This window comes from Microtus oregoni, unplaced genomic scaffold (genome assembly GCF_018167655.1).
Source record: "Microtus oregoni isolate MIOR12 unplaced genomic scaffold, Mior012 000012F_ref0000307, whole genome shotgun sequence".
NCBI classification, from domain to species: Eukaryota; Metazoa; Chordata; class Mammalia; order Rodentia; family Cricetidae; genus Microtus; species Microtus oregoni.
Window position 1 is genome coordinate 7,433,763 of NW_024543071.1, and position 20,541 is coordinate 7,454,303.

General features: G+C 39.4%; 1 protein-coding gene and 1 pseudogene across 4 annotated transcripts in view; both read right to left on the bottom strand.

Annotated features, from left to right (window-relative positions):
• The window catches only part of Pdcd4 (programmed cell death 4), a 34,071-nt gene that overhangs the window by 6,764 nt on the left and 6,766 nt on the right, over positions 1-20,541 (bottom strand). Inside the window, exons 4-13 of one of the 4 annotated variants that reach the window (XM_041661575.1) lie at positions 20,334-20,428; positions 20,004-20,117; positions 12,791-13,012; positions 11,280-11,377; positions 10,349-10,463; positions 5,842-5,949; positions 5,304-5,414; positions 4,665-4,804; positions 2,730-2,837; positions 2,048-2,189 (exon numbers count right to left, since the gene is read on the bottom strand). In XM_041661575.1, the coding sequence (XP_041517509.1) occupies positions 2,777-2,837; positions 4,665-4,804; positions 5,304-5,414; positions 5,842-5,949; positions 10,349-10,463; positions 11,280-11,377; positions 12,791-13,012; positions 20,004-20,117; positions 20,334-20,428 (1,064 nt within the window). In that variant the 3' untranslated portion in view covers positions 2,048-2,189; positions 2,730-2,776. Of the gene's footprint in view, positions 1-2,047; positions 2,838-4,664; positions 4,805-5,303; positions 5,415-5,841; positions 5,950-10,348; positions 10,464-11,279; positions 11,378-12,790; positions 13,013-20,003; positions 20,118-20,333; positions 20,429-20,541 lie in introns of those variants that run through there. The other 3 variants (XM_041661576.1, XM_041661574.1, XM_041661577.1) reach the window with 3 other exon arrangements.
• LOC121454077 lies at positions 279-2,108 on the bottom strand (annotated as a pseudogene).

The following is a 20,541-nucleotide window of genomic DNA, read 5'->3' on the forward strand; positions in this document are numbered from 1 at the left end:
AGCCTTGTAACCAAGAAAATATTTTGGAAATTGTAAATATAATGGTTGATTGCAGTCACTAGACTTCTTCAATTGCCACAGACTTTGAAACCTTACTAAGTAATTAGCCTTTATAAAAGAGGCTAGAAATATGATCTCCCTTTAAAGTAACTTATTTATTGGTAATTACATATTGATATTTAGATAAATGTAAAGCTTTAAGTAGAATACTTGATTTAAGAGAATACTTCTTAATACTTAAGAGAATACTTTTTTCTTCCATGAGCAACTTTTATTTCTTACCTGAATAAACTCTCTGAAGTCAAGGAATCTAAAACCATAGTTAAAATATGCTTCAAATTTCTATACTGTAATTCTGTCAAGATATCCAGCTGTTCTATGCCCATCTTCTTGCCAATCAGTCCTGCCAGAATATGCTGAAGTCTGTTTCCTCATCCCTTTCCTCAAAGAATGCCTGGTCATCTTCCTACTAGAATCTCTTCTTTTTGCTTTTCATAAAGAGCTCATGAACTAACAGGAGGCTGGGGTATTTTGACAAGTTCTTAAAGCTTAAAGTCCAATCCCTGATCTTCTCACTGGAGCCTTGCTAACCCTCCGAGGTGACTGAAGCAGCACCCACTCTTACTTCAGAGTTGGGAGTAACCATCTGCTTTTCATCTTCCGTTTCTGACTGGGAGCCTTGCTCCCGGAGAGTGGACAGCCTCCTCAACCTTCCAGGATGCTTTGGCTTTTTTACAAGGTCTCCCATTCTGGGGGATCCCCTTCTGAAACAGTTCTTCTTGCAAAAAGCCCTCTTGGTCAGAAATGGAATCTTCCAACTTATTCCAGGTAAGGGAGCTAAAACCACTGTCTCCAGGTGTTGAAACACTGTCTCTCACTTCTGCTGAAGAAGAAAGCGTTTGGCTCCCCTTAAATCTAGTTTTTGATATGAGACTACTTATTGGAGTTGCATACATGGTTGCCTCTGCTCCAAAGGTTGTCTGGCTACCAGAGGAGCCCAGTTCAGGACATGTGTTCTCATCACTAACACAAACTGCTGTCACTAAAGTCATGTGTGATAGAGCCTTGGAAATCATTGCCTTGAATTGGAGACAGACATTCCACTCCGAATAAGCCACACTCTCCCGTGGAATCATCAACTGTGGAAGTCTTGTGCTGAGTAAAACTTAACCTCAACTTCTGACTGCTAGAAGTACCATCCTCTGTAACTAATGAGCTGAAGTTGTCCTGCTTTGGGAAACGCTTTTCTAGGCTAACAACGTGGCTTATGTTGCTTTCCAGAGACCAGCTTTGTGGATCCGAATCCCCTTTCAGAAGAGTGAAAGGTAAGTCGAGCCACTACGCAATGAGCATGTTTTCCTTCTGAAGGAGAATACTTTTTTAAACGTCAACAAAATTTAAAGATAAGAGCTGTTTATATATTAAACAAACTTTATTCAACTCCAGCTCAGATCAATAAACAAAGATAAACTGTGCATGTATGTCCCTAGTGTAACCTTAAAAGGCTTTTCAACTATTACACTGCTCTAAGATTTTTAAGTGTCTTGTGTTTATGCCACCTATATGCAGGTGTTCATAGAAGTCATAAGAGGACATCTGATACCCCAGAAAACTCAAGTTCCTGAAGGTTGTGAGCTGCACGATGTGGGTGCTAAGAATCCAACTTGGGTCCTATGAAAGAGCAGCAGGTGCTCACTGCTGCTTAGTGATCTCTCTAGTCCTATTTTTTATTATTATTATTAAAGTTTGAAGGTTAAAATAAAAAAAGAGTTTGTAATAACTTTAATTCACTAAGCTCAAGTGTACTTGTTATGAAAGCCAGGCATGATGGTCCATGCCTTTATTCCCAGCACTCGGACATGGAGTTAGACACAGACTACCATGAGTTTGAGGACACAGGCCAGCCAGAGCTACATAACAAGACTCTGTCTCAAGAAACAACAAAGCATTTTTGTTTGTCCTGCACTTTGGGAATGAACACAAGGCCTAATGAAGTTTAGACAGGAAACCTAAAAGACGTTTTCAACACACAAAATGTACTCCCAACTAAAGAATCAACACTGCTTCACGTTTTATTTTGTTGTACATTCTTGTAGAACCAGGTTCATTTTTCCAGTTTTGTAGAAAAATAGATGTTCCAGCCACCATTTACTTAACTGTCTAGTATTTAAGACCAATCAATATGTTCCCTGGAAAGATGAAAAAGTCTCATGACTAACTCGTCTTTTAAAAATTCTTCTTAAGACAAAAGTGTGTGTGGGGGTGTGTGTGTGTGTGTGTGTGTGTGTGTGTGTGTGTGTGTTAAAGATGTGTGTAGGGTGAGTATGTATGTGTGTGTTTATTCCCGAAGCACAGCATTTCCACAGCAGCAGCCAACATGGGGCTTAGTAGCTTCACTTGTCCCCTAACTAAAGCTTTGTATAAACCAGTGATTTTACTACAAAAAAAAAAACCACTGTCCTTGAAAGAAAGGAGTGGCAGTCAGACGTCAATGCAAAACCTGGAATGATTAGGTCATAAACATGGCACTTAGAAAAAGTAGCTTATCAGAATATTCCACATTTAAGTGGTTACTCTTCTGTCCCTCCTTTAGTTTCCCCTCAAAGAAAAAAAAAAAGAAAAAAAATACTTCCTTCAAAAATCCCCATTAAATGTAAGTTTATAAAATTTCACAAATGCCTTGTACCCCCCCCCCCAAAAAAAAAAAAACCTGCACTAACAACTCTTACAGTTCAGATCTGCCGCTATCCCAGCTAAGACTGTAAGAGCTCTGCCTTCAGTAGCTCTCTGGTTTAAGACGACCTCCATCTCCTTCACTTACAAATCGCTTTCTTCCCCTGTAAATGAAAAGGACAAAAACAAAAGCAGGTAAAAATCTGACTCGAAAAACATTAAAACCTTGACATCTATGTTTATACATTTAGACATAAAGAGTTCTGCTGTTTAAGGCCAGCGTGTCTGAATTCCTTTGAAAGGATGTTTTTTACCTACTAGAAACCTTAGCCTTAAAAATCATCAGATAAAGAGCAAGTATGAGGAGCTTAGAGAAACAATTACTAATGCATTTTCTGTGTCTATTAGTTGTAATTAAAGTTACATTTTACTTAGACTTCAGTATTTATTTTTACCTTATTTGAAAGCAAGTGAGCCAAACAGGAGGTGATTCAAAGAAAGTAAAGGCTCCTCTTGCCACCAAACCTGATCGATCCTGGGACCATCATGGTGGAGGTACAGAAGGAAATCCCAGAAGTTGACCTCTTACCTCCATATATGTACCATGATATGAACACACATGTCCACATAAACAATGTTAACAAATAATATCACCAAAATGTTTAATAACTAAATTTCCCTTAGCCTTAGAAAAGTCCTAATCTGTAGACAACCAAAGGAAATCTGATTTCTTTACCCTATATGCCCCATTAAGGGAAGGCTGACTGGTTTGGAAACTCAAGAAACTCTCCTCTGAGAGCCACTGCACTCCAGCTACTGCAGCAGCACTCTCCCCAGAGAACACCTGGCCAGCAGCCTACATCAGGAAGTGTAGGCAGACCTATCACCCAATTAGCCCCTGCTCTCTGCCCCAAGCATGCAAGATCACACATGCATGTGTACTTAACACACAAACACAAAAGCTTAATGATGACAAAAGTCAAAGTTGTTTGGTATTATATTACACAACTGTAGGAACTCTTCAATGACTCCAGAATTAAAGCCCCCAATAAAAATAACCAGACTTTCAAACACAGCTTTAAAAGAATCTTAAAACGCAACCATAATGTACTGGGACAGGAATCTGCTCTGTGTCCTTAAACTGAGGACTACACTAAGATCAGGGTGAGATGAAATGGTGAAGACAAAAGGTCTCGCTAGGGTTACCCGCTAAGGTGGCGGTTTCACTGATGCTATGTGACGTATATGCGGCATCTAGCCATGATTTGCATTTCCAGAGATTTCTACACCTCCACCTTCTCTCTGAGCCTATAAACTTTAGTAGTAGTTTTTCTGAGACTCTTCACAAAACAAAATTCAAAGCTTACATTTTTCAGACTTAAAAAGAACAAAAATGTATATAAAACATGTTTGGTTACAGCTAAGTCTTTAACTTGCTACACCTACTGCCTTATTAAGGGGAAAAGCCCTTATCAACTCTTTAAATTATATCCTAGTGGTACAAATATAATTCCTTAAAGAGAAAAACAGTCCTACAGTAAGTGTCTGTTCTTCATCACGTGAAGCAAAGAAAGCCACTGCCAAGTACAGGAAAGCATTTAGACCTTAAGTCTAGAAAGTCTAAATTCACACTTTGCCAATACAAGGCACTAGTCATGAGAACTTGAAGGTTCACTAAATAATCTCCAATTTTCTTGTGTTTCTGATGATAATATCTACACTGAAATAACGTTTACTAACATCCTGGTAAACATCTACACTGTATAAAATTAGCTCCCTCCAAATAGTAGTCCTGGCCACAGTTGCAAGAGGACAAGCAAGCTTAAACTCTTAAGGAGACAAGTAGACAGTTCTTGGCCTCCAGTCACTTCAAGAAAGACACTACTTCATTTTCCTGACAGCAGAATGACAAACACACACACAACTATCTTAGCTCCCCAACTATCTCATTCAGTATTTTACAATGAGAAAGTAGTATTTAAACACAGTACCTTGATGGACAAAGATCTCGGACTTGTTTGGAAATGATTCCAGCCTGAAAACATTCCTCCACAAATCTCTCCAGCACAGAGTATGAGTGTGGAACATCCAGATTGATATCTGGAATTTCATTGTAAATTCTCTCATAACCCTAGAACAAAATTACAATTGTTAACCCTGCGTAAAAATGATGTCATGAAACAACCCACCACTATATTATAAACTGATGCACTGCAAACTGGCAAAACAAGTCAATAACTGAACCTTGAAAATAAAGTATATTTGCTTTCTTTAAAACTTCTCTAAGAACACCAGGCAAATGTCAGACAATGAGCAAATTCCCTATCTACTTCTCAATCTACATTTACTATCTTGTATAAAAGATAAATAGTTTCACCATTTAAAAAACATATACAACTTAAATAGGAAAAGAAATGTCATTTAAATGCTTTTGTATCTCACAAACTGAACAATCATACTTTTAAAAAAGACTGAAGTGTTATCTAAGTTTCACATCCAAAAAATTTAAAAAGTCAAACAAAATCTCAGGCATAATACTACACATACACTAAAAGAAACCTTCATTAACAATACATAACCTTTATACAATTATATAGTTGAGGTATTATTTAAAATAATGTCATACATACTCTTTTCATTTGGTCTATGGTAATGGTAGAAGACTTCCACAAGGATTGTAATAAATCTAAGATCATCTTGAATGCACTTTCTCTAGTTGACTCTAAAACCATTACAATGGCCTAAAAATTGAACAAAAAGAGTAAATTAATTTTTAACAGTTCATGAGAAACTGCTCCTAAAAATGTATCAGATCTCTCATCTAACATGTAGTGATTATGTTTTTTGTAATGATTATATAAACATAAATTATTTTAGTATTTTTAAGGAAAAAAGCTTTGTATTATTAAATAAAACATTGGTCACTGTGATATAAAACTAAAAATCCTCGTGGGGGGCTGGAGAGATAGGTCAGCAGTTAAGAGCACTGACTGCTCTTCTAGAGGACCTGGGTTCGATTCCCAGCACCCACATGGCAGCTCACAACTGTCTGTAATTCACTCATACACAGACACACATGCAGGCAAAACACCATTACACATAAAATAAAAATAAATCTTTAGAAAAAAAGGAAAGACAATCCTCTTGGGTATGAGAATGTACTCTTACTTCATAGACAAGCTCGTGGTGAAAATGAGGTACTTCCAGTTCCTTAAGGCAGTGTTCAGCTTCAGAGATGTCTCCAGAGAGTAAGTACTCTTTAAGTAGCATATCAATCTGTTATATTTAAAAGTTACAATGTTAGGATTTCTAATTTTTAAAAGCTGTGTGCTTACCTAAATTATTTATTTACATTCACACCAATATTAGATATAGGGATTTGACAGGGTGTGTGTGATCCACAAGCAGGTTTTATAATGTAGATGCCCTGCCTTATAACTATAATGTTCCAATATATCCTATTAAAAATAAGGGATTTGCCAGGCAGTGGTGGCTCCTTTAATCCCAGCACTCTGGAGGCAGAAGCAGGCAGATCTCTCTGAGTTTAAGGCTGGCCTGGTGAGTTCCAGGACAGCCAGGGATGTTAAACAGAGAAATTCTGTCTCAAAAAACAAGATAGATGAATGAATGACTAGATGGAGTGATTTAGGGGCTGGAGAGACAGCTCAGCAATTAAGAGCATGCAGAGGACCAGACTATCTCTGAGGCTATCTCTGACCACCCATTACCGGCAGCTCACAACAACTTGTAACTCCAGCTCCTAGGATCCCACAACTCTGTCCTCCATAGGCATCTAACTCAAGTGCACATACCCACACATACATATAATTAAAATAAATCTTTGAAAAGGACAAAGGGTTAAATACCACTAGAGGGCACTAACATAAAGTCCCATTACTTTTTGGAATGCCACCAAGTATCAGGGTGGTCTAAATGCAATTGAGAACCAAAAAGTAAGAGATACTGGGACATTACTACAAGAACAAAGATTTCCAGTTTCTCTTCTCTCTAGAATTGAGAATTTGAAACTCAGTATCTCAAAACATTTAGTGAGGGTGGAGAGAAGGTTCAGTGTTTAAAAGCACAATGGCTGTTCTTCTGGAGGACCCAAGTTCAATTCCCAGCACCCACATGGTGGCTAGCCACCATCTACAACTATTCGCTGCCCTCTTCTGGCCTCTGAGAGCACTGCATACATGTGGTATACATACTCTATACAGGCCAAACATCCAAACACATTAAAATATTACATTAAAAAATTAACACCTTCAGTAATTGAGCTTCGGTCATAGCAAAAGAGACAGTATCATTTCTGGCTTTAGAAAAAGACGGGTAAATTTTTTTCAGCAAAAGAGCTTTTCAAATAAAAAATAATGTTCTTTACAAATTTTCTGGGAAAAGCACTTGTTTCTAATGACACTAAGTGTATTTTGACTGGGTGAATACAAGAATGAAGACCAAAGTTCAAAACCCCACACTCACATAAAAATAATAATAAAGCCAGGCATGATCGTGCATAAATATGATTCCAGCACCGCTGGGCAGAGACAAAGGGATTGCAAAAGCTCACTAGCCAGTAAGTCAAGAAAAAATATCAAGCTTCTAGTTGAGAGAGAGACTGTCTCAAGGCAAGGCAGTGGAGAGTAACGGAGGAAGATGCCTGATGCCCAAGTATGTGCACAGGCACAAACACTTGTACCTCATATGCATGAGTGCACCACCATACCAGACACACATTATACACATACACAAAGTATTTAGTACAAACATACATATTACATACTTAACATATTTTATACCAATACTTAATATTTCAAGTACGTTTACTAAAAACTACACGCTGTGTGTTGTTTAAGTTGTATTTGCTATGCCACTGAGAAAGTGCACATGGGGCTGAGGAGATGAGTGCAGTGGCTAACAGCACTTGCAGCTCTTGTGTGGGGCTGGGTTCAGTTCCCAGAACCCACGCAATAGCTCACAACTGCCACAACTTAGTTCCAGGGGATGCAAAGGACTCTCTGGCACACATGCACATACACACACACATACACGTTACACTAAGACATACACATTACACATACAGAGAAGCAGGTACACACACATATACAGAAATATATTTTAAAAATTACTTCTTTTTTAAAAAATAAAAATTTACTTGAACCTTGCTTCCATTTAAATGAGTACCCAAAATAATGTAAATTTCAAAGTCATATACTGTTATTTCCAATCTCCTTTTAACTGAAAGATAATTCACATAGTCTAAGAGTTTGTCAATTTCTCAAAATATCACCTTCAGAGAGTATTATCATCTTAACGATATTGTCTTATAATCCATAAATGTGGCATATCTTTCAATGTTTTCAGTTTTTAGTGTATAAAACTTGAATTTCCTTTAATTTTGTCATATTCTAATTTTATGCTTTTATAAACAGCCACACTTTCATTTCTGTTATTGCTTCAATCCTAATGTATAAAGAACTGAATTTCATGTATTGATCTTATTATCATGCAAATTTGCTAAACTACAGGTTAAGTTTGGGTTTTTGGAGTTTCTCTGTAGATTCCCCTGGATTCTCCAATCTATGTATCATTCATCTGGGAATAGAGCTGGTTTGACATCTTCCTGTCCAGTTAGGATGCTCTTTATTACATTTCATTGCCTAATATCCCTGGGATATTCATATTTTAACTTTTCTTATAACTCTTCAAATTTTTAAAAGACAAATGCAGTCGTGACCTGACATATCTAATCTAACCTATGTTGTTTTTGTTTTTCGAGACAGGGTTTCTCTGTGGCTTTGGAGCCTGTCCTGGAACTAGCTCTGTAGACCAGGCTGGCCTCGAACTCACAGAGATCCGCCTGTCTCTGCCTCCCGAGTGCTGGGATTAAAGGCGTGCGCCACCATCGCCCTGCTCTAATCTAACCTATGTAAAAAGCAAAAAATGATCAACACTGTAACTACCCATTTGAGCTAGCTCCTTTCCACTTAAACTAGAGATATAAAAAAGACTGAGGGTAGAGGCACCAGCTCAGCCAATTAAGTTCTTGTCATGCAAGTTTGATGACCTTTACTTTGATCCTCGTAACCCACGTAATACACTGCACATGATATGCTTGGAATCTCAACATCAGAAACAGAGACAAGGAGACCTGTGGCTCACTATACGGCCAGCCTAACTATGGTTAGCACGAATTGTAATTGGTCTTAATAAATAAAGCCCAGAGTCAGATATTAAACAGTAAAAGCTGAGAGATCAGAGAAGCAAACAGCCAACCACTAGAATTCTTACCTCTACCAATGCTCAGACCAAAGGGGCAATTCTGCTCTCAGACTGCCTCCGACTGCGTCCTCAGACTGCACTGAGCTCCTGTCTCGCCCCCCTCCCTCGCCTTGTACTCCTCTCTCCACCCAGCCATATCCCTTCCTGTCTCCACCTCCCTAGTGTTATAATTAAAGGCGTGTGACTCCCAAGTACTGGGAATAAAGCTGTGAGCCACCACTATCTGGCTGTTTCCCTTTTAGACTGGATCAATTTTGTGTAGCCCAGGATGGCCTTGAACTCAGAGATCGGTCTGCCTGTCTCCTGAGTGCTGGCATTAAAGGTGTATGCCACCAATGCCTGGCCTCTATGGCTAATTAGTGGCTTAGCTCTGCACTCTGATCTTCAGGCAAGCTTTATTTGTTAGATTACAAACAAAATATCACTACAGCTATGTCATAAGTAAGGTCCCAGTGAAGACTGTCTCAAAAAGCAAGGTGACATTTCCTAAAAAATGAGACCTGATTTTGACCTCTGAACTAAAACACACACAAGACACATATGTATATATACACACACACACACACACACACACACAAACTAATTGAAAATCAAAATTAAAAAGAGTATACAAAAAAAAGTACTTAAACTACAAATCTTCTAACTGCAGGTCTCAAAATATGTAGTCAGACACTTACATTTTTCCAGTTGTTAAAGAGAAAATCCATAGGAAGCAGATCTTGCATTTAAATGAAATAACCCAACTATTAATTTTCCTTAGCAAATGTAATGAACATCCTTATAAATATCTACCACTCTGATTGGCTCTAATAGTAATGATCCCTAACTTGTAATCTCAGACTACCCAAATTGCTTATATATAATATTTATTGAACAATTTAAAAATAGCGTTTTAAGTAGGTGGTGAAGGTGCACGCCTCAATCCCAGCACTTGGGAAGCAGAGGCAGGCAGATCTCTGTGAGTTCGAGGCCAGCCTGGTCTACAGACAGAATTCCAGAATAGGCTATAAAGCTACAGAGAAACCCTGTCTCAAAAAACAAAAACAAAAAGGCATTTTAAGTTAAAACTAAATACAACTACAAAACAAGATTTTAGGCATTCACCAGATGTTCACAGACAGCCTCCTTATAGTTCTTCCTTCCTTAGATGTTCACAGACAACATTCTTAACATTCACGGAAGGCCTCTTAATAGTCACGCCATTAAGTCACAAAGCAGGGAATAATAGCAATTATGCAATTATTTTCTCTTTTGTAGATTATTCCAATTTTTTTTTACTTGCAGGTATACAATCACAATGAATTCTTACCCACAAAAATGTCATTTAGTAGTTGTCTTACTGTTTTCTCTTTCAAAGGACATATATAAGTTGAAAACAATGCTTATCAGGTACCTCTTTAACAAGGTGATTGACAGACTGCTGCCCGCCTCCAGATCCCCACACGCTGTCTTTGCGCTTTCCACCTTTAGACATACTCAGAAGCACAGTAGCTTTATCCAAAGCAGCTCTACCAAAGAGACGAGAAAAAAGAAAAGTAGAAAATTACAGATAGGCTGAGGTTTACTGAATTATCACTAGTTTGCAAAAGTGTCTATGTATTGACAACATTTGTGTAACAAAAAAATGTAATTTGGGGGAATAACTTTTTAAATTAAAATTAGCAAAATATTTAACATATTATGTTCCTTTACATCCATTTCTCATCAAGAACGACCAAAATACAGGACAAAACTACTGATCTATCACCAAAATGAAACATTTCACATACAACTTTATATAGATTCACATCTTCCCACCCACGAAAGTCATTCCACTAGGACCTAACGTAGGAAAATAAGTATCTATATCTAGAAAACCTGAGACATGGCTGTCTAAACCAACATCTCCAGGAAGCTTAAAAAAGTAAAACACCATGTTTGGCTTATAATTCACTAAATCAAAGAACAAAAGTGAAAAGCACATATTCTAAGAAAAGGTTTCTACAGAATTCTAAACAAGGCTCACTAAGTAGATCTTACTAAAACATGAAATGACTTCAGGAATCAGACCCAGAGGTATCCTGATCAATATACACTCAACACTTTCATTTTACAAGTAGGGAAATTGAGGTCCAAAGAAGGATAACTTGAAATGAGGGAACCTAATAAATTAGCTCAGAACTTTTGCATTTTATTACTGTCTTCTTCCTGTTATTCCATGTCAACAATCTTTTAACAACAAAGAGCAAATAAATGACAACATGTTCACAACATCTGATTAATGTGAGTATCACTGTAGAATTGCCTGTTTTGAAATTCTAAGAAGCAAAACTTAATCTACTTACCTAGCCTGTACACAATCTACAGTTCCTTTGTAACTATCAATATAGGTATTACATAAAATTCCATCTCCAACAGCTCTGGCAATGAACTGGCCCACCAACTATAATAAGAAAGAGAACTATGTAAAAAAAATTCGAAATAAACCTTTATTAGACCAAAGTTTTGAAATGGATAAATGATAGAAACTAGCTGAACTTCACAACAGATCAAATATGTGCTGGGTTATGCAAAAGCGCCCGTTTGTCATGTATGAAGTATGCTCCTTTACATTAACCTTCAAGTTAATGCCGCCGAGATCGAAATCAACATCTGTTTAGCTCACTACTTAATCCTCAATACTTTTTACACTGCCTCATTCTAAACATGTTACCAATAATATCTGTTAAAATGACTTAGTCAAGAAAAAAACACTCTTCATTTCTTAAATAAAATAGCCCAGAATGTTTTTTCAACCAATTATAAAACGTATCTTGTGGAGAAAAGTTATGCACAGATCTTCATTTGAAAGTATGACCACAGCATCATTTACTACAGAGACTGGAAACGACTTCAGGGTCTGACAATAATGGCATGGGTAAGCAGTGCACACAAACCAAAGTACACTGTGGGGTCATAGAAAAAGATATTTGATACATCTTGTAAGAAAAATCAAATCTAAAAAACAATGTATGTGTCACAATCCATTTCCTAATTAAGTTTAAAGGATATTGATAAATAACCAAGAAACTAGAAATAAAAAATGTTAGGTTTTTGTGGGAATTTTTTGTTTCAGTCTTTCTTCTATAATAATTATAAATTTCTATAATTAATATAACTTAGATGTCATCTTTAAATGTGTATATAAAAAGAAGATGGAAAATAAGTCTATTTCATTTAGAAACTCGTTATAAATTGAATTTTTATGCAGATGTTAATAAACAGCAATTGCATGTTTTCAAAGTGACAAAAGGGAGGTTATGATTTATTCTGTTTCAACAAATACTACTCAAGTAAGTCAATTGTCACTATTAGAGAAACATATATTTTAAAAACTCTTGGTAAAGCCTGGTATACAAGAGCTAGTTCCAGGACAGGAACCAAAAGCTACGGAGAAACCCTGTCTCGAAAAATCAAAACAAAAAAAAAACAAAAAAAAAAAACTCTTGGTAAAATAGTGTACATGTAATAAAAATGTCTGAGCAGAAAATACATGTATTATATATGTCTAAAAACGATGCACACCTGGGTGGGAAAGAGGTCAGACATAAAACTTAATTTCAAGACTGTTTGGAAATCAGCAGAAAGGCTGAGTAGGTTACAGCCCAGTGATAAAGCACTTGCCTAGCAGTGGGTACCCTTGGTTTAGTAGATAGTAATGAAAATATAAACAAAGTTGGGGGGGACATGAAGACGTGCATAGCTATTTTTTTCGGTCATTGCCTTCTAGTTATTAAAATTGCCAGGACAGTTTATTATTTCTACTACCAAAAGCACAGAAGGAAAGGACAGTAAATGAAAAGAGAAACGCACAAACCTGTGGTGCTCTAGGAGTGTCCAATGCTAATTCAGGCAGATCCTTCAACAACTTATCAAACGACTTCTCCACATCATTTGTGCTCATTACTGTACCACAAAGGTCAGAAAGTAGCTTCGATGTCATTTCTCGATGACTGGCCTTCCCCTCCAATGCTAAGGACACTGCCAACACCGGCACTCCACTTTTCATTTCACCAAGGTTTAAATCTCTTAACATTTCCTATTTAAAAGAATGAAAATAATTACCTGTCACTACAGTTAGGTAAAATTTTAGTTTTGTAGTCATGCTTTTTACCTATCATTATACCTTCCTTTTTTAGAAATATCAAAATAGTCATATTTAACAGGTTTACATCAGTAATATTGATATAACCTTTAAGTGTCTGAAATCAGTCCATTTAGACTGTGAAGAACACTGAAAACAGCTCATTCAACTACCTAATTAACTAAACCTCTGCTTTACAATCTATTACTATTATTTCTACAAATACTTGAACATCTGTGGAGAAATCCATTTTATATTACAGTCTGTTTACATATTCTACTTAAAAGTTTTCTCTTGAAGACTATGTTTCATAGTACAAGCTCTTCCTCTCAATACAATGTTCAACTGTCATTGCCTTTACTTGACTGATCTGCAGGAGGCAGGACATGGACCACACATTTCTCCTCATGGTGTGTGTTATGTAATGGTTTTCTCCAAGACTGAAACATATCTTCAGGCAAGGGAATCTCTCTTAACAAGAAGGTAAATCACTCAAAAAAGCTTCAGAAAGTACCTGAAACTGACGAGACTCACTAGGTCTTTCCAATCTTTCCAGAAGTCTTTCCCTACCAGAGTAAACAAAGCGAATCTGCAAAGAGGATGTTCAGCAAGACCAGAGCAGCTGCCTGGAAGCAGCAGAAACCAGATGAGCTGCCTACCAGAGATTTAGACCAACTGAGACACCTACTTACAGGTTGTGCAGTATGCTCCAGGTTCCCAGTTTTGTGAGTTGTCACCCATACTGGAGTAGAATTTGGCTATATAAACATCTTAAGAGTCATTTCCGCTCCTGCAACGAACCCTTTTCCTGTAAGTAGCCCCAATAAACCTCACTGATTCACCAAGTTGTAGTTTGGTGTATCTGTACTTTGGTCTGTTTTGGGTTCCCTTTCTGGGGTGAGTACATGTGTGTTGTGAATCCCTGGAAGTTTTGTCACAAAAAGAACATGACAGAACCAAAGATGAGTTGGAGAGAACTGAGTACATGGTCCCGACTACAAATAGTGTAACTGGCCCCTATCATCTCATTGGGAGTGACATTATTAAAAGTGGTCATGGTGTCCCTTCACAGCAATAAAAACCCTAACACAGAAGTTGGGGTATTGCTGTGATAGGCCTGATCATGTATTTGGAGGAGTCTGCACTTTGGTACTTGGGGTTTGGAAAGCAGTGGAATGCTTTAAGCGCTGCTTAGTGAGCCATACTAGCATGGAAGACAGAGGTGCTAAGTTATTTGAACTATTGGGAGTTTTGTATGTTGCCTAAAGATCATTCTTGTGATATTTTGATGGGGGAAAAAAGTGGCTACCTTTTGCCCTTGTCCAAAGAGTCTGCCTGAGGCTAGAGTAAAGAGTTCTGGATTAATTCCGTTGGCAGAAGATATCTCAAAACAGTCTAGTATAGACTCTGTCGTATGAATATTAGTGCTAACTCTAATGAAGATTTATAATGAAAAGGGGAAAGCTGAGTAAAGTAAATAACAAAATGTAAATTTAAAGGCAAAAAAAATACCAGGAAGTGGAATGAAGCTAAGTCCTATGTTCAAGGAGATAAATAGATTAAAAAATGAAATAAAGTGAGTGGTGACCTCACCACTAAGCGCCCACCCAACTAAGTTTCCAACTTGTGGAAGGAAAGAAACTAAAGAAAAAGAGCTGGTGTACAGGCTGCACACATTAATCCCAGCACTCAGAAGGCAGAGAGGCTGGTAAATCTCTGTTCCAGGACAGGCAAGGTTAGGCAGTAAAGAAAACTATGGAAAACAGAAAACTGATGAAGATGTAATTGAAAGATTGCTGAGTTTGAGGCCAGCTTGGTCTAGAGATCCATTTTCAGGACAGTCAAGCTTTGATATTGAAGGACAGAATGTTGGTGATGATGTAATTCAATGAGTAAGCAGTACGCAGCAGAACTTGACAGCTCTGGCCAAGTGGTTCTAGCTTTAGAGTTAAACACAGAAGAAATGGGTTATGGAAGGGGTGTCTCTGAATGTAGGCCTAGCAAATAGGCCATTACATCAAGCTGTGAAATTGGCGCCCAAAATATTAGATGACAGAGAGATACATGTCAAGGAGATCTGCTAACAGGGAATGGACCACAGCCCAAGAGAAAGAAGTACGTTGTAGGCCAAAACAAACAAACAAACAAAAAAATACTGAAAGGAGTTAAGAGACCTGAATTTGAGGAGCATTTTGATTTGAGACATGGAGACACACAGTTTGAAGTTTGCCCAATTGGTCTTCAGTCTTGCGTCAGTCCAGTATTTTCCCCTTGCTAGGCTCCCTTCCATGTTCTGGAGTGAAAATGAATATCCTGTGCCATTATAGGTTAAAAGTATGTGATCTGCTTTATTTTTATTTTTATAGGTGATGACAGTTAAGAGAATGCATGAATTTCAGAAGTAACTTTGAACTTTGGACTTTTAAGTACTGTTGAGAGTGTGACAGACTATGGAGACTTTTGAAGTTTAACTAAATGCATTTTGCATTATGATACTGTCACAAGTTTATGGGGGTCAGGGAGTGGAATGTGGTAGTTTGAATGTAATTGGTCCCATAATCTCATGAGTGGCACTATTAGGAATTGTGGCTTTGTTGGGGTGGGTATGGCCTTGTTGGAGGAAGTGTGTCACTGTAGGGGCGGGTGGTTTCCTATGTCCTGGATATGGCTCAGTGTATCAGTTAACTTCCTGTTGCCTGCAAGATGTAGCACTCTCAGCTCCAGCACCAAAGCTGCCTGCATACAACCATGCTACCCATCATGATAATGGACTGAAGCTGTGAGCTATAAACAAGCCACCCCAATTAAATGTTCCCTTTATAAGGGCTGCCATGGTCATGGTGTCTCTTCACAGCAATAAAAATCCTAATGAGGACAGAGATCAAGGCATGCAGCTGAGGCTGAGAAGCCTGAGTGAGAGAGCATCAACAAAGGACACTCCAATAGTCATCCTTTCCTTTAAGCATGTGTTAGTGCGCTTGTGTGCTATGGTTGTGCAAGAGGTTGCATGGTTCTTGCTATGGGTAATGAGATAAAACTAAAGCTGGGCCATTAGGAACGTCTGTGGAGAAATACCAGGATGACAGTCTTTCTTTATGGTATGGGGTGGCATGCCTGTTTGATGAGTCGGGTCCACCATGGGAATATGGAGATGCTCTAAAACCAGTTAAAAAGTTGCAACAGGAGCCAGGTGGTGATGGTGCACACCTTTAATCCCACACTTGGGAAACATAGGCAGGCAGATCTTTGTGAGTTTGAGGCCAGCCTGGTCTACAGAGTGAGTTCCAATGCAGCAAGGGCTACACAGAGAAATCCTGTCTCAAAAAACTTTAAAAAGTTGTAACAGGTTCTCAACTTGTGAGGTGCTACCCCTTTAGTGTGATATATCAGATATTTATATTATGATTCATAACTAACAAAATTACAGTTATAAAATAGCAACAAAGTGATTTTAAAGTTGGGGGTCACCATGCAATATGAGGAACTGTAGTAAAGGGCCACAGCATTAGGAATCTTGAGAAGCACTGGGTTAGAGGAAATAGTTGCAGTCTTTAAGATTAGCACACAAGGGTCAAGACTGTCAGCAAGCAGCAGCAGAGGTTTCCTGGCCACTCTATGTGTAGTTAGAGATGCACCTGAAGATGGTGGCCAAGCAAGAATGTGGTTGTGCAAAGAACAACTACAACAAGAAAGAGATGTGGCTAGCATCCTCTGTGTTTGCCTCTAATTTGGCTAAGAAATGAAACAAGAGGATGGGACTGAGGTGCTGGCTTGCCATTTTGTAAGGTTTGGGGTGAGAACGAAGAGAAAGAACAAGTTAGATCTGTACTCAAAAGCCCTTCCTCAGATCCAAGACCTTGGAACCCATGGAAGAGCCAAAGTGAAAAGAAATCATGGTAAAAGCAACAGAATATACCCACCCACCCCCCCCCCAAGCCAAACCTTCAAAACCTTCATAAAGGAAACCTTCAAAAAGGAAAATCCATGATCCAGAATATGGTCCAAGGCAAGAAACTAGGATGATCAGACAATACTCAGTGCTTGAACTGCTGGAATTAGACTTTTAAACAAGCAACGAAAGAGTTTGCCAGAGCCTGGATTGTGAGGCTGTGGGTCACAGGAGTGGATGTGTTCAGTCTGAGACAGGAACACTGACTGATATAACTTCCCATCCCTCCTTAAAGCCAAGGCTGCATGACCTGAGACAGTGTGAGGGGACGTCAGCCCCTAGAGAACTTACGAAGCCATTAGGAACACTAGGTTATCTTCACCTAAAGTCCCCATAAATATCAGGGGCTGGAAGACCACAGAGGGAGAGGCAGATGCTATCAAGGGCACTAGGAATAAGGAGCTGTGTTTGAACCCCAGTTCACTGGGCCAGATAGAACCATGTTCACAGAGGAGTTAATGACCTTGAGGCCAGTGTTGCACTTTAGTGGCTTTGTTTGAGCCCTTTGGCGGGACAAGATCTTTCTGTAGTGGGAAGAGCTTTGACAGATCTCAGTGACTTAGACCAGCACATAAAGTGCCTCTGTGAAGTGAGAGAGCTACTAAGAGGAGATAGGGGAAAAAAGCAGAGGGAGAGGTGATCTGGGTCGCTGGAAGACAACTGTGACAAGACTTGCGTGGAGCTGGAGTTCCTAGGGGACAAGTGATAGAAGCCAAACTGTGCTCAGGGGCTTCTGGATGGCTGCAGAGCCTGAGGAGCAAGCAGTTCACACAAGACACTGTGCAGAGCAGTAAGGTGAAGACCATCAGTCCTGTCCCAGAGGTGGGTAATTACCCCATCAGACTAAGGAGGGCACATTTCCCTCCAGCGAAAGGTTGTGCTAGGGGTGGAGATTGTTTGCCCAACCAGGAACTCCCCCAGCAGCCAGATATGGTGGATGGAGCGGAAACAGCTACAGTTACAGCCACTGTGCCAACCCAGGGCCATTTTGACCCAGGGAGCCCATAGGTACAGCAGGGGAAAGTAGGGTCCCATTCACTTTTAACCATGCAAGGGTTTGAGCAGATTAAGTCAGGCCCACTGAGCTCATCATGTTTGGAGAAATGCAGATAGGCTGCATGGAAAGAACTCCAAAATATGGAAATGCAATGGTTCAGAGAAAATGGAGCGAATTAAGTTAGTGCCTCCAATCATGCTTTTTACCCAACCTTGATCTGTGGAGGAAGCATCTGATGGAACCTTTCTGTGCTGCATCGCACATTGTTTGGGTTTGACCTTAGTGTCTTCTTAGCTGTGAACTTCTGGAATCACCTGACACTTCTGATAGCAGATGACAACAGACTTTCAGGGTGCTTCACCAAGGTTGTCTGTGTACTCTCCTCTCCACTGTAGGCTGGTGGTTTGTGGTGTTGCCTTGCCCTGCCAATCCTCTGGAAAAGTTTTCATTACACAGATGACATAATGCTAGCTTCTGAGTGTTTGCAGATTAAGAAATGCACTTAAGTGACATACAGGCACAAGGGCCAGGCACAGCTGTAAAATTCTGGGAGTATTATGGTCTAGTCAGGTAAGACACATAGATAGCTGACAACGTTACTGTCGAAATCCTACAACAGACTGTGCCTATAAATGTAAAAGAGGTACAGGCACGGGGTGGGGGCTCTTTGGATATTGGATTTTTATATCCTATCTTGCCCATTACTTGATAATGAAAGAAGTTATATGGGATTGGCATAGAAAGGCTCAGGTGGCTTTTGAAAGGGGTAAGATCTTTGCGGGACAGGTTCAATAGCTATGTGTCCACTAAGACCCAGTGTCCCTTCCTGTTAGAAGTCACCAGGAATTCAGAAGGCTATATAGTTGGGGGCTATGACAAAAGCAACCCAAGCAAACAGTTCCAATAGGGTTTTGGTCTCAGTCATAGGAAGGAACAGAAGCTCAGTGTACAACACCAGAAGAGCAACTATGAGGGTATATAAAGCACTGCACCAGGCAGATCTATTACTGGTTCATTTCAGTGACTTAAAATCAGCCTGCCCCATAAAGGGCTAGAGTAAAGACCTCCTGGCCAAACCCCTTTCTGGTGTGGCACAGAATAAAACTTCACAAAGGTAGCAAGCAAACTGAAAACAGTGAGGTGTGGTATATCCAAGCCCCATCACCAGTGCCATGCAGGCTGTTCTAAGACTAGTGTGCTTTGAGTCACTGAGCATCCCCCAGTAACTAAACCAACAGCTAAAAAGTTTAAATACAAATGGTACCCTATGAATAGAAAAGGGCAGGCCCAGAAGTCATAAGGTTATTGACTGAAAATCTCAGTGCCAGGGATGGAGCACCACCTTTTGAGCTGTTGGCCAGGAAAGCCCATGAGGTCCCACAAATCCTAAAATCTACTGCTACTGCAGCTGGTTATATGACCCTATTGTTGAAGACCATGCATGTACATGCTTTGACTACACAGGACATAGAAACAGTAAGATAGGGTTGACTGGAACCCCACCCTACTGGACAGCTTTCACAGTGCCTGTCAGAAGGGACCATGAAGGCTGCTGGTGGTCAACTGTCAGCAACATTCCTGCTTGACTATACCAAGATACTAAACAGGATGTTCTGTGTGTGCAATAGGGTCCTGACTATCATAGTTAAGAAACAGTTTCCCAAACTAAATTCAAGGCCTATGCCACAAAAGGGAGTTCATGTCTGGAATATAGGCTTCATCAGAACCTATAAACACATAAGAAAAATTATTTGAGAAAAAAACTATATTCTTTTTTTTTCCCCGTGGAAGCCCTATGTGGCCCAGACTGGCCTCAAACTGGCCTATCCACTTTCCCCTTAGCAGTACTCCAATTTTAGGCATAAAGCACCATGCCCCGTACAGTCCATTGTTGATTAAGAATTCTGCCCTTATAAAACAAAAACTTATCCAGAGTCATCAATATCACTCCAGCTGCGTTTCCTTGTCAGTGTTTGCGATCCCTGTAATGTCGAACCTACCGCGACTTCATTCGTGTCTCCGTGCTCAAAGTATTCCTGTATGATCGGTGTCAACGTCTTCTCAAACGCAGTCTCATCCAGAGGCAAAACCACAGTTTCATAAACACAGTTCTCCTGGAGAAGGGGGGATTATAAGTTAAATATTCAGGTAAGCAGACACTATCATTTCAGCCAGTTAGTGATCACCGGTGGACAGGACAAACCAGCTTCCTGTTCTAATCACTTACAGTCCGTATGCCGCTGCTTTCACAAAAGTTCAGTAAGCTGTTCTTACAAGTGAAAAGCCAAGAAACCTTACCGATGTTGAGTATGAAAGTAACTGATGCCTACCTGGTCATCATCGTAGTTCGGGTCTCTCACATCCACCTCCTCCACATCATACACCTGACCAGGTGTGCCCCAGACACCCTTGCCTCCTGCACCACCTGCAAGTTGTTGATAGTTTACACATGTTAACTGAAACCTGAAATAACTACAATGTGAGAATTCTTATGCTAAGCATTTTCCAGTTAAGAGCTACACTGGAAACTCCTATTTA